Below are 14,648 nucleotides of genomic sequence, written 5' to 3' on the forward strand. Positions count from 1 at the left end.
TATACAAAAAAATTAGCCGGGCATGGTGGCTCATGCCTGTAGTCCCAGCTACTCGGGAGGCTGAGGCAGTAGGATCGCTTAAGCCCAGGAGTCTGAGGTTGCTGTGAGCTAGGCTGATGCCACGGCACTCACTCTAGCCCGGGCAACAAAGTGACACTCTGTCTCAAAAAAAAAAAAAAAAAAAAAAACTCATGAAGAAATACAAAGTGATATTAATAATAGGTTTAGAAAATTATATTTGTAGATGTATAGACTTGGAGTCTCTCTCAAAATACTTAAGCTTAAAGTTTACGAATACATTTGGCCTGAAATTTTATATGAACTTATTCTAAAAACATGTTTTAAAAATACAGGTTTTTTCATCAACCATTTGGTTGTTTTGAACTTGATATGTGATTAATATTTTATTATCTGCTAAACCAGCAAGGCACTCTGGCATAAACTGACAATTTCCCATTAGCCAATATTTATTATAATTTCCTTTTGTTTACAGACAATTACAATTTGAAGCACACGAAGCATTTTCCAAGTGAAGATATAATACCTACAACTTTATATACCTGCCATCTAAAGTTCTTGTTGAGAATAAATGTACAATTAAGGCATTATAATTATAAGATTAAAAAATCAAAACCTGTGAATGTTAAGGATTAAAACTGAATTATTTATTGTTCTCAAAATGCTTCATTTTCAGGTAAGCAAGAGATATATCAAAATCTCCAGTTGTGATAATGCCTTAAAAAAAATAACATTCTGCCTAGTGGCATTTCAAATTATATAATTCACAGTCAGGGTCAACAATTTATTTCAATATCACCTAGGTTGTTGGTGGCTTCACCTAAAGTTATTGGGCTAATACCTCCATAATTCTGGGTCAGCAGAAGTATTACTGGTCATTAATCATTTTCAGAAACATCTGGTCTCCAATGCCACTTACTTTATTTTTCCTTGAGAGAAAAATATAAGCTGATATTTAACCCACAGATTCTGATTTTATAATATGTAAACTCTGCCTTTATTTATTATTGGAAGAATTCATCCATCCAGATATTTCTACTATAATGAAGAATGTGATATAAGGTAAAATATAATTATAATTAAAAATAGATTAAAGTAGCAGAAGTTTAAGGTAGGGAGAAAAAGGAATACATCATCAAGTGAGTTTACTTAAGTAAAGGAAGCTTCCACAATTAAAGGCAAAGTTGACATTGTTTTTCCTGAGAACTTGAAAAGAAAAGTGGGTAAATGTCATGATGTATACCATCTATAAAAAGGAAGTATACCATTTTACACATAGACATAAAATTCTTCTGGAAATCTAGTGAAAGTTTATCATATGTGAATCAATTGTACTTAAGCCATTAAGAACTCTACTGCATAAATGTTTGGGAATTTTAATAATTATTGATACATAAGAGCATCAAAGAATGAAAAAGATGACTTATTTGTGGACAAATTATTATGTAACAAAGAGCTATTACTAGATTGATTTTAAATGCCATCAATGTTTATAAAAACATAGGTTCTTTTCTACCTCTCATAATCTTCTAACAACTCCATTTTGGAGACACTAAAAGTGGTAATCCTAAAACAGGAAATCAACTCCTTTCTGAATGAGTTTGTAAATCAGTGGATTTGTGAACAAATATTATAAAGTATTTACTATTTATCCAGTGACTAATAAGAAATAATGGTGGCTGAAAACTTCTAAAATTTGATGAAAAACATCAATCGACACATTTAAGAAGCTCAGTGAACTCCAAGTAGGATAAACTGAAGGATATCCACAACTAGACATAGCATAAATTGTAAAAAGACAAAAACAGAAATCTTGAAAGTAGCAAGAGAAGAGTGAATCACCATCCACAAGGGATATTCATTAATATTTATTAACTGCAACTTCTATCTGGAAACCATGGAGGCCAGAAGGCAGTGGTACAACATTCCAAGGCCTGAAACAAAAAGCCTATCAGTCAAGAATTCTGTATCTAGCAAAGCTAGTCTTCAAAAATGAAGGAGAAATAAAGACATTCATAGATAAATAAAGACCCAGAGAACTTGTCACTTGCAGAATTGTTCTGCAAGAAACAGGAAGTCCTTCAGACTGAAAAGAAAGGACAGTGTGTGGTAATTTGGTTCCACATGAAAAATAAAAAGTATAAGCACTGGTAATTATATATGTAACTATAAAAGTCAGTATAAATATACATTTTCAATCTTTTCAATCCCAGAAAAGAAAATAGGTGACTCCAACAACATGTGGAGAGCGGTAGAGTTGACTTAGGAAACCGAATCTTTACACTTTTAGTTTAGGGCTTGTTACATATATCAATGTAATTAATCTCAGTCAGAAAAAAATTGTGGTACCTTATTACATACATGTAAATATTGAAGGCAGTTATTAAATATTATTTTGTCAAAATCTAGCCAAAATTTATACAACTACACCTAAAATACAAGGAAATAAAATAACCACATGAGGACAATGGATTAAAGAGATTATTAAATTATCAGTTTGTGAGTAAAGTGTAATCATTGTAATGTGGACTATGCAGCCAGACTGTCTGAGTTTGATTCCTGGTTCCACCCCTTAATAACTCTATAATATTAAGCACATGATGAGAAAGGAAAAAAAGAGGGGTAGCGTCTGATATTTGCAAGCTGGCATGGCACAAGCAGCTAAGTCAAATAATTTTCCTATCAGAGAATTTGCACAGAATGCAAACCTCAGATAAGGTATCTCCATGATCATAAGAGACAAGCAAGATAATTTCATAATTTTGTCTAAGCATGGATGGCAAGTCCAACTTGCCACCTACAAAATATTATAACACTACATCTCTTGGATAAAACAAACAACTGATACTTCTTTATCAATTACAGCACTTTCTGGTAGCATTCCATCTAGAACAAATTCCTACTTCCTTAGACTGTCCCTCAAATCACCCAACTAAAACCCATGCTCTAGAATGTATTCTTTCCAATGCCATTGTACTGAGACAATCTATGATTCCCCATGGTGTGTGTTCTACCTCACTTCGTGAGTAATAAACACAATTCAGTCAACTACACAGGTGTCCCTCATGGTCTTTGGATGAAGGACATTGATATCACCTAACCTTTCTATACCTTGGTTTGCTAATCTGTAAAATAGGGATATTAAATTCACATAGCTCATTGGGTTGTTGTGAATGTTTGATGATATAAAACATACAAAGTATGTAGAATAATGCCTGGCATATAGTGAGTATTCCAAAATGATAAAGTGAGAGAATCAGATTAGAATGCACGACACTACATCACTATAACATAACAAGGTACTAATTTTTCTAAGTACATATAAAGAAACAGAAATCTCTAAGTTCCTCACCTACAGTCAGGGTACAAAAATGTTGATAATGAAGATTGGTATGAGATCTGTGAAGAGAATTTCTTTAAAGATCTCTGCTCTAAGTTGCACCATCAGAGCCTGAAAGGACTATATCGAGAAACACACTTCACCACCTCAACTGAAAGGGAGAATCTTCAACAAGACCACATGGAGAGCTTTATACACCTTCTCAGAAGTTAAAAGCCACAGTACAGTATTATCTAACTACACCTTGAGAACTCTAAAGGTAAGAGACAGGCTAGTTAATTCCTGACAAACAAGCCACAGAAGGTAGCTGATTTGGGGCTGCCTTTCCCTCTCAAAGTTTTCCAGTGCAAAGGATGTAGGATTCTCTTCCTATGTAGACTTTCCTGTGTAGACCCTTTATAGACTCATGCATTAAAAAAGCCGGAATAAAGTTTCAATTGGATTCCATTGGGGATAGGGAAGGGTGAGAGTGAAGTGGCCTCAGCAGAGGAAACCTGAAGTTACCTTTGGATTCCCAGGGAGGAAAATGTATTACCCTCTTAAAGAATTACAGGTGAAAGATCACTCCCAATATTAAGGGATTACTGAAACTTCTTGAAGGTGCTCACAAGGAAAGAGTTAGCTTGAAACAACTGTCAAACACAGCAAATGAGAAACCAATTTATAACAGTAATAATCAATTATTAATAAGAACATTTTCAATTCCCTTATCACATCTTTGCCATCCTCTTCTCCCCAACACCCCATCTTTCCCTATAGCAGAGATATCAGAACCATAGGTGAAAGCTGGGGAATGGTGATGGGAAGCAAAGCTGCCTGCCATGCTCTCCCCACCCACTGCTGGCCTCTGGCATCATGGCAACAGAGTTCCAAAGTGGCCTCCATGCCCTTCAACCCACGGTGTTATTCCTGAGATTATGTCACATTACACAGCAGAGAGGTCTTGCAGATGTAATTAAGGATACTAACTGGTTAATAAAATAGGGAGGTTATCTTGAAGAACCTAGCTCAATCACATAAGTTCTTCTAAGGCAAAGAGTTTTCTTCAGCTGGTAGGGAAGAAGAAGTCAAAGATTCAAAATGTGAAATAGATTTAGCAGAAGGGATTCTTCATTGTTGAGATGGAGGGACCAGGTAGATGGAGCAGCCTCTGGTGGCTGAGGGTGACCTCCAGCTGAAAATCAGCAAGAAAACATGGACCTCAGTTTTCAAGGACCTCTCAGCGAGAAAATAGCTGCAAAGAACTCAGTTCAGCCACCTTGAACAAGCTTGGAAGTAAACTCTTCTTCAGGACCTCCAGATTAGAGCCCAGCCTGGCCAACACTTTGATTTCAGCTGTGTGAGACCCTAAGAATAGAACCCAGTTGAACCTGCCCAGACAGCTCCTTACAAAACTGTGAGATAATAAATGAGTGTTGTTTTAAGCTTCTAAATTTATGGCAATTTGTTATGTAGCAATAGAAAACTAATAGAAGCATGTAGTTGGCCCATCAACCTTAAAGCAAGTTTGAATACTTGCTTCTTAACAGGCTAGATTTATTAATATCTCAATTGAGAATATATGGCAACTAAAAATGACTTATAGGGCACTTTATGACTTAAAAGTAATAAAATCATTACATTCAGTTTGCAAAGGGCAGGGAATGATCTTTAACTGAATAAATATCAAAGAATGTGGAAGACTAAAATTCCTTTGTGAATATTTCCTGTGAGTTGTAATTGTTCAATAAATCAGTTATACATTGGATACCCAATAATTGCTTAGTGATTATATTTTAATAGATGTATCCACAAACCCACAGTAGTATTAGTTTTAAAATCTTTCTACATTAGGCAGCTAAAGTTATTGTATTTAAGCTCTTTAATCTAAATATCTCAAAACTGTGTAAGATTATTTTTACCGATAGCAAATCAACCTACTTACAAGTTAAGCTTATTGTTGGACATGGCATGGCAAAAGAAACATAGAACCTTTGAACTATTGAATACAAAATACAACTAGGATTATATTTTGGAGTAGAACAATAACTGGTTTCGAAAGTAGTTAAGGTAGAGCATTGGCAAATCTGAAAATGGAAGCATAGTATTTGCCATCCTATTGCTGTTTTTCTTATAATGAGCTAAAATCAACTTGGCTATCTAAAAAATTCTTAAAATCAAACTGCCATCCAAAAATCTATAAATTAAAATGGTTTAGTACTTCTTTTGGAGAAAAAATTTTCCTAAAAATAAAACTCAAGCAAAAATACTGCTTTATTTTTATAAAACAAAACAAACAAAAACTTTACAAAATTTACTAGTGGCTAAATATATATAATCAGACTATAATACAAAGGTCATTATTATTCTCTGAATAATGTTATCTTTTCTATATATATGCATTATTTATATTGTGATACATAATATTTCATAAAATAAATTTAATTTCCTCAACTAAGAATTACTTTTTTTTCATCTTTAAATTACTTTTAAATGTCAGCAAGATGTTTAAAATGTTTGGTTGGTTTTCTCATTAACAAAACAGTCTTTCAATGTGTTTATAATTAATACCTAATGGAATAAAGCAATATGTACAGAAATAGTTACATGATTCACAACATTTTTTCACTCAAAGCTTCATACAAAATAAAAAAACAAAAATTTTACTCTAATTTGCATTTTTCAATCATGCATAGTTGAATGAGGTATAATAAATAACAGTAGTAGTTCATTTTTAAGTAAAAAAATTATTTCTCGTAACAAAAGTAGTACACTTGTTTTAATGGTGAGATGAGAATTTCAGATATCAGTTAAGTTAAAGTAGTTATGTTGGTCTGCATTATCTTTAGTTTAAATGACTTGAGGTATAAGTTGTGTATCAGGGCAAAAATATATTACCTTCATAAAAATAATAATCAGGTAAATTATATTCTCAGTAACATTTTATGGAAAAAGAGTATATTTGCTTAGACTTAATAACTCTGTTCTCACTTTTATTTAGATGCTTCAAGCAATGTCTCAGAAGCATGCACATAGATTAAAAAAAGATATTTCCTATCTTCCTAAAGTTAACAACATAAATGAACAAAGAAATTACTCCTCAAGTCCTTTTAAATATTGCAAAACTAATTATTGCATATGTTTTCCTGATGATTATATATAGATAGTTGCATATATAATTCTATACATAGAGCAGTTAATTTATGCAGTCTTTCATATTTCTAGATTTTATTCTACCCATCCCAAGGTACAGGGATAGTAAGTGAATTACTCTCTTTGGATATTTACTAAATACTGCTGACTCATTTACTCAGAACTGGATCTTTACATGATTTATATAGGAGCAAATAGAAAGTGTGACCTGTATATTTGGAGAAAGATATGAGCTTTAGTTTAGTTTTCCAGTAACACATTAACACTTCTAAAAGATTACTGCATTTAGTAATCCCTGATTAATTAGAAAGTGAAGGCAACATAACCAGCATATGTTTGAGGATTCTGCTGGAATATAGTGGTTTTATTTATTTTTATTTTTAATAGAGCACCTCAAATTTAAACAATTATTCTCAATACCAGTGTAATATAACAGCTTATAATAAGTCTTGATAGCAATGTAACAAATTATGTGCTTTGCTTGTGTTTATTTTTCTAGTATAGCATTTTTATTTGTCTTCAACTTGATATTTTTAAGGCTCATTTTAGTTTCTCTTGGGTCCCACCATATGCTATTTTATAGAGATGGATTCATATTTAAGATAATAAAAGGAATGGACTAGATGGAGACAGAATAAAACAATATGTAAATTCATGTTAAAGAGTATTCTTATTTGAAGATGATCTTTCAGCAAAATTAACCATTCGTTTTTTTCATTAGAATTATTTAGCTTTTAAAATGTACCTTTAACTCTCTTGGAATGAAATATAAATACTTAAAATGTAGAAATAAACATAATTTCTGAAATTAATACAACATTTTACTTTCTTATAAGTTGTGGAAAAACAAGCAAAATATAGTCCTTAAGCACATTTCTGTTTAGGGAATATTTTATTAGGCACACACCAGTAGCTTTATAGCAGCAGTTTCAAATGAGCAAACTATCAAATGAAATTTAAAATATGAAAAACATACACACAAAAGCAATGACATTTTTCAAAAATTATTTATTTATTCATTTATTTATGAGACAAGGTCTCACTCTGTCACCCAGGCTAGGGTGAAGTGGCACCATCATAGCTCACTGCAGCCTCGAATTCCTGGGCTCAAGTGATCCTCCTGCCTCAGCCTCTCATGTAGCTGAGACTGCAGGTATGCGCCACCACACCCACCTAAGTTTTTAAATTCTTTTAGAGATAGGGTCTCTTTAGTTGCCTAAGCTGATCTTGAACTCATGGCCTCAAGTGATCTTCCTGTTTCAACATCCCAAGTTCTGGGATTATAGGCATGAGCTACTGTGCCCAGTTTGACATCTTATACTATACCATCTATTTGAATTATAGGCTACCATATGACAAAGAAGATTCCAATACATGCTTCAAAGAAACACTTTTGAGTATGACAGTTAATCTTCTATGTCAGCTTGACTGGGCTAAGGTATATCCAAGGAGCTGGTAAACTATTATTTCTAGATGTGTCTGTGAGGGTGTTTCTGAGAGAGATTAGCATTTGAATCAATAGACTGAGCAAGGAAGATCCACCATCACAAATTTGGGCAGGTAATGTCCAATCCATTGAAAGCCCAACAGAATCAAAAGGCAGAAGAAGGGTCAATTCTGTATCTTTTCTTGAGCTGAGAGAGCCATCTTGTTCTGCCCTTGGATATTAGCGCACCTAGTTCTCCGGCCTTGAGACCCCAGGACTTATACAAGCACCTCCTCTTCATTCTCCCCCAGTTTTCAGGCCTTTGGCCTCAGACTGGGAATCACACCACAGGTGATCCTGGTTCTCAGGCCTTCAGACACAACCCAAATTACACCACTGACTTCCTGGTTCTCCAGCTCGTTAACAGCATATCGTGGGACTTCGTGGCCTCTACAATCACATGAGCCAATTTTCAGAAAAAAATCTCCTCTTATATATTTATGTATATCCTATTGGTTCTGTTTCTCTGGAGAACCTTGAATAATATAATATATGAAATGTTGATTTACATAAAAGAGTCCACAGTGTATTTGCCTTGCCCCAGTCAACATAATTAGTATAGGAAAAGAAAAACTTGGCCTATATCAAGTGAGAATATTGTAAATTCAATCAGTGGTTAGTAATTATTTTTGAGCAATATTTACCTTGAGGGAGGTTTGTATTTGAATGTCACAGAAGGAAAGAAAATTAACAAATATAATTTCAAATTGACAACTTTTAAAAGATACATGAATATGAAGGTATTCTTTTCCTTTTGAATTAGACTTAAGCAAGTTTAAGTTATACATTCTCTAAAAGACATAAAAAATAATTGAAATTCAGGATAACAACATTCAGTCAAATCATATATGGATAATCATGAAAATCTTTCCAATGTAGTTTATTGAAGCAAACCTCTCACGCATGTTAATGTCTACAAATTTCTCCTATTTCATCCTTTATCCAGTGTTTGACCTTGTCAATTTTATTGTACATAGAGTTACACTTTTCTTTAACATCCTATTATATTTGACTTATTAGCGTCTATTCATTTCTCCTTCATACTCAATTACATTTCCTGTTTGAGTATTTTTAATATTTGGATGGCAAAACACAGTTGGCTGCATGATTATTCTTTTATGATTACTAGAGTGCTAAAATTTCAGATAAAGCCTTAAATACTGCACGTCATAGATTTTCATATATACTTGATCTAGATTATACATTGAGGATAATACATACTTGACATGACTTGAACCAAAAACATAAAAGCAATAACCTTAGAGATGAAACCAGAAGATGTTCCAGAAAAGGAGGGAGTACTGCTATTAATGGTAACTTGGAAACTGGCAAAGAAACTTTAATAATTTCAAATGAAAGTCTTTTGAAATATTGCTTATATATTCAAACAGCAGCATAATTAGATAATATACACACACACACACACATATTCCCTTGAGTGTCCCAATTATTCTGTGAAATATCTCCACTCTTTTAATAAACTCATCCAATAAAATGGTATAACGGTTAAAGTAAAAGACATTTATGCATTTACCAAGTAAGTCTTTGTCTTCAATAATTGCCATTTCAACCTCTTTTCCAGTAATGATTGTGCATGTGAAAGGAACTTGAAGAAGAACACTAATCTCACCAAAGGACTCTCTCTCCTTAAGTTCACCCATATGAACAAATTTTTGACATTTTTTCTGTAAAAAAAAATGGATAATTGATATTTAATACAACTACTTTTATACAATGAGTAAGTATTGTTATTATAAGAAACTCATTTGTTCATAAATCAGTGGTCTTTAGACCACCATGGTCTTTAAAATAAATTAACAATTTTATTCAAATCAGAGAAAACATTTACTTTCACATGTGTTTAAGTTGTACTAATTTTAGAGCAATAGTAAATTCATTGACAACCTACAGTATATCTCAGGTAATTGGAAGCATTATCTCTTAGTGATCTGCCAATTGCATTTTTTAATTTACAAAGATGTTTAGGAAATATTGAACTAGTTCCATTTTTCAAGGACCTAGGATACCATTTTGTAAGCATAGTTTACCTTGGGATTTTTTGTGAGCTTCCATTTGTTACCTCAGCCCCAGTTGCAAGCACACTTATTGGACTAACAGGGAAGAAAGAAAATGAACAGAAAGTACCATATGATATACTTGTGGTGGTACCTTGTAATGGTTTTAATTTGCATTTCTGTAAGGAATAGAATTTAAAGCATATTTTAATGTGCTAGTTGATCATTCCTATAGCTTACAAATCAATATATCTTATAATTTATCTTACATTCTTATAAAACTCAAAAAATGAAACACAACCAAAAATGGTCAAAACATTTGAACAGAAATTTCACAAAACAATACAAACAAATGTCCAATAAGTACAGGAAAAGATGTTCAACATCCTTTATTCATTAGAGCACAGTAATTGATTAAAAAGAAGACACAAGTTTAAAACTTACCACTTTATTTGGTTGTAGTCTCACAAATCCTATAACACCTCGATAAATGTTACAATATCCAGAATTAATATAACCCACAAAAGAAATTATATTTCCACTTTCCACTATCACTGAAAAAAAGGAGAGCTCGTTATTTTACATGTTCTTTTCTATAAGAAATATGACAATAAAAGTTGACATATTTAATTCAATAACTATTAATGGTAAGTTTCTTTAATGGATGCCAGTTTATAGACTGTACTTACTTGATAAAGACTTTAAAAATTATGCCTGGTATTTATATCTGTAACCTATGTAACACTGTAACCATTGACAAGGTTTTGTCAGTAAAGGAAGGCAGCGGTGTGCTAGGGAATTGCCTGGGCCAGGGGAGTGAGGGAGAAGCCTCTATCTGTAGCATTTGCTGATTTCCAAGGTGTACATATTTGCACCATGGCTAATTTCAAATTGCCAATGGTTTAACAACCAAGTCTCAAAATCTCTGAATATTTATTGAACCATTGGCTCTCCAGAGCCTGTACCTTGAGCCTGTACCAACACTCTACTGAATACAGTAGTTGATAAAAGCAAGGTCTTTGAGGCCATACTAGCTTGGTTTGAACCCTACTCTGCCACTTCTTATGAGACCTTAGATAAATTACATAAGCCATCTGAACTTTATATGATGACTTTACTCATTTATAATCTTTAGCACAATTTTTATTATTGTGTATGTGGTCAAACTTGGTACACTTTTCTTCATAAATTCTGTGTTGAGAAGACTTTTCACATACAATTAAAAGAATTCTCCCATATTTTGATTCGATTAATTTATAGATTTTTTTTTGCGGTTAAATGTTTCCTGTAATTTATATTTTGAATACTGTATGAAGAATTTTTAATCTCAAATGGCTGAAACTTTCAAAACAATTGTTGAAAATTCCTTCCTGTTCCTATGGATTTTAAAAGCCACTGCTATCACATATAAATTGATAAAAAGCTATGAAGGTCTTTATGGACTCACAATACATGAGTGGATTAATAAAATGTGGTATATTTATACCGTGGAGTACTACTCAGCCACACACACAAAAATGGTGAATTAATATCTATTATATTAACCTGGATGGAACTGGAGACCATTCTTCTAAGTGAAGTATCAAAAGAATGGAAAAACAAACAGCACATGTACTCACCATTATATTGGAACTAATTGATCAACACTTATTTGCACATATGGAAATAAAATTCATTGGAAATCAAATAGTTGAGGGGGAAGGAGGGGATGGGTAAATTCACCCCTAATGGGTACAACACACACTATCTGGGTGATGGGCACACTTGTTGACTCAACTGGTACTAAAGCAATTTATGTAACAAAATGTTTATGCCCTGAAATATTCTAAAATTAAAAAAAGAATGCTAAACAGCAACATGGAAGCATATGAAAGTATAAAGATCATGGGTAAAGGCAATATATAAACAAATATAAAATACTGCAATACTATAACAATGGTGCACAAGTCACTATTAATTCTGATATAGAAGTTAAAAGCATAATGCATAAAAATAAATAAAACTATAGAAATATATTAAAAATACACAGCATAAAAATATCTAGTTTATGACAGTAATCACATAAAATGTGAGGGGGGGAAGAAGTAAAAATGTAGAATCATTGTATGTGATTGAACTTAATTTATTATCAGCTTAAAATAGATTATTATAACTATAAAATGTTTTACATTAGCCCAATGGTAAGCACAAAAATTTATCTATAGAAGGTATAGAAAAGAAAAAGGAATAAAACCTGTCATTGCAAAAATTAACAAAAAGAGATTTCTGGTTTCTGGCCCAGGATTTAGGAAACCTGGCAGTCACCACTCCATCCTAACAAGAACTAAAATGCTAGATAAACTAAAAATCAACAACTCTTTATAGATCCATAAAAGAAGTGAGGTCACAGAGAAAACCACTGCCCCCAAAATTGAACAAATTGACAGGCAGAATCATAACTTAATAGGGCAGAACCCTACAAGCTGAAATTTTCATGGGAAACAGCGTGGGGATAGGGAAACCCAAATTTTAACTTACAAATTGCTGGAGGCTCAGTGTGAACCAGTCTGAGAGAGAAAAATTCCAGCGGGATCCTATCATTGGGGATGCTCACATTTTTGTGAGTTTTGCCTCCTGCAGTTCTACCATATACTCACACTGAATATCAGAAGACACTCACTTTGTGCTTCTAGCAGGGGGAGGGAAAAAGGAACCATTTGAAATATACCAGAGCATTCTGTTCTTCTTAGCAAATGCTTTCCCCAGGAGAAACTATTTAACAAAACCCTAATATGCTGGGGTTTTATCAGCATCTAACTGACCTGGGGAAAAAATATTCAACTCCAGCTGGCACCAGCCTTCCACTTGGAGGAAGGAGATTACCCAACTCCAGCCCATTTTAGGTATCTGGTTCCACCTACAGGGAGGGGGAACTGAGAAGCACATGTGAAGTTCACAGTTCAGAGAAACAGTCTCACTAAAAGACTGAGATCTAAGTATAGGACTGTGAGAACTTCCTCTCCCCCCCACACACCTTATCACCACATCATTAAAGGTCCATTTACAGCTGTTGCTTTTATCCAGTACATCACGTTGGGCTCTGAAGAAAAATTACAAGACATACTAAAAAGAAAATACCACAGTTTAAGGATACTGAACAAGCATCAGAATTAGACACAGGTAAGGCAAGAATGTTGGAATTACCAGGCTGAGAATTTAAAACACTTACAATGAATATGCAAAGAACTAGACTGGATAAAGTAGCCAGCATGCAAGAACTAGACAGGTAACATAAGCAGAGAGATGGAAATTCTAAGAATAAAAAAAAAATAGGGATCACAATACTGTAACAGAAATGTAGAATAAATCTTATGGGCTTATTATTGGACTGTACATAGCCAAAAGAATAATCCCTGAGGCTTGAGGATATCTCAATAGAAACCTCTAAAACTTAAAAAAAAAAAAAAAAAAAAAAAAAAACTGGAAAAAAAGGATAGACTATCCAGGAGTTGTGGGACAACTAAAAATTGGTATTTCATAGATTTGATGAGATGAACAGAAAAAGAGAAAGAGAAAAAAGAAAAAGAAAAAATATTTAAAACAATAATGACTGAGAATGTCTCCCAAATTAGTGTCAGAGACAAAGCCACAAATCCAAGAAGCTCAGAGAACACCAAGCAGAATAACTTCCAAAGGAAAAAATACATCTAGTTATATACCTTTCAAACTAGAAAAAAAATAAAATAAAAAAATCCTGAAAGAAGACAGAAGATAAAAACACCTTATGTGTAGAGGAGCAAAGATAAGAATTACATCTTTTTCACAGAAGACATGCAAATGAGAAGAACTTGTAGTGAAATATTTAAAGGGTCAGGAGGAAAAACCACCATCTTCCATTCTGTAACCTGCAAAATTGTCCTCCAAAAGTGAATGGAAATTAATGAATTTCTCTAAAAAAAAAAAATTGAGAGAATTTATCGCCAGCAAACCTGAAAGAAATGTTAAAAGAAGTTTTTAGAGAAAAGGAATATTATATATGACAGAAGCTCAGATCTACAGAAAAAAAGAAGGAGCATCAGAGAAGAAATAAATGCTGGAGTATGCCTAGGTATAAGTGAAATGAGTGATAAAAATGAGACAAAGAAAGAGAGGGAGGAATTATATCATTCTATCATTAGAAGGTACCCACTCTACCTGTGAAGTAGTATAGTGTTATTTGAAAGTGGAAATAGATTAGGTATAAATGTATATTGCAAACTCTAGGGCAGCCTATAATTTTTGTTAAAATAAAGTGCATCTGATATGAAAGGAACTGAAAACAAAACCATATAAAATACTCAAATAAAATCATAAAAGTCAGAATCTCAGTAGAATTTTTCAGAAAACTTAAACTGATTCTATAACTAATATGCAGGGGTAAATGTTCAAGATTAATCAGAATGAATTTAAATAAAGAACAAAGAAAAAGAACCCTACCAGAAAGATAGGGAAATATTACAAAGTTATAATAATTGAAACCATGTAATACTGCCACAAAAATAATCACACCGATGTAACAGAATTGCCAGAAACGGATCTATGTATACAGGGTAATATATACACATACCTGAGCGACACACACACACACACACACACACACACACACACACACTTTCCTATGAACAAAATGAAAATTCAG

The 14,648-nt window shown here is 33.1% G+C and overlaps 1 protein-coding gene across 1 annotated transcript in view; it reads right to left on the reverse strand.

Annotated features, from left to right (window-relative positions):
- CNBD1 (cyclic nucleotide binding domain containing 1) overlaps positions 1 to 14,648 on the reverse strand; it is a 345,001-nt gene that overhangs the window by 81,799 nt on the left and 248,554 nt on the right. Inside the window, exons 9-10 of the mRNA XM_045560473.1 lie at positions 10,436 to 10,545; positions 9,511 to 9,661 (exon numbers count right to left, since the gene is read on the reverse strand). Coding sequence (XP_045416429.1) covers positions 9,511 to 9,661; positions 10,436 to 10,545 — 261 coding nt within the window. The remainder of the gene's footprint in view (positions 1 to 9,510; positions 9,662 to 10,435; positions 10,546 to 14,648) is intronic.

Source organism: Lemur catta, chromosome 9, assembly GCF_020740605.2.
Source record: "Lemur catta isolate mLemCat1 chromosome 9, mLemCat1.pri, whole genome shotgun sequence".
Classification (NCBI taxonomy): Eukaryota; Metazoa; Chordata; class Mammalia; order Primates; family Lemuridae; genus Lemur; species Lemur catta.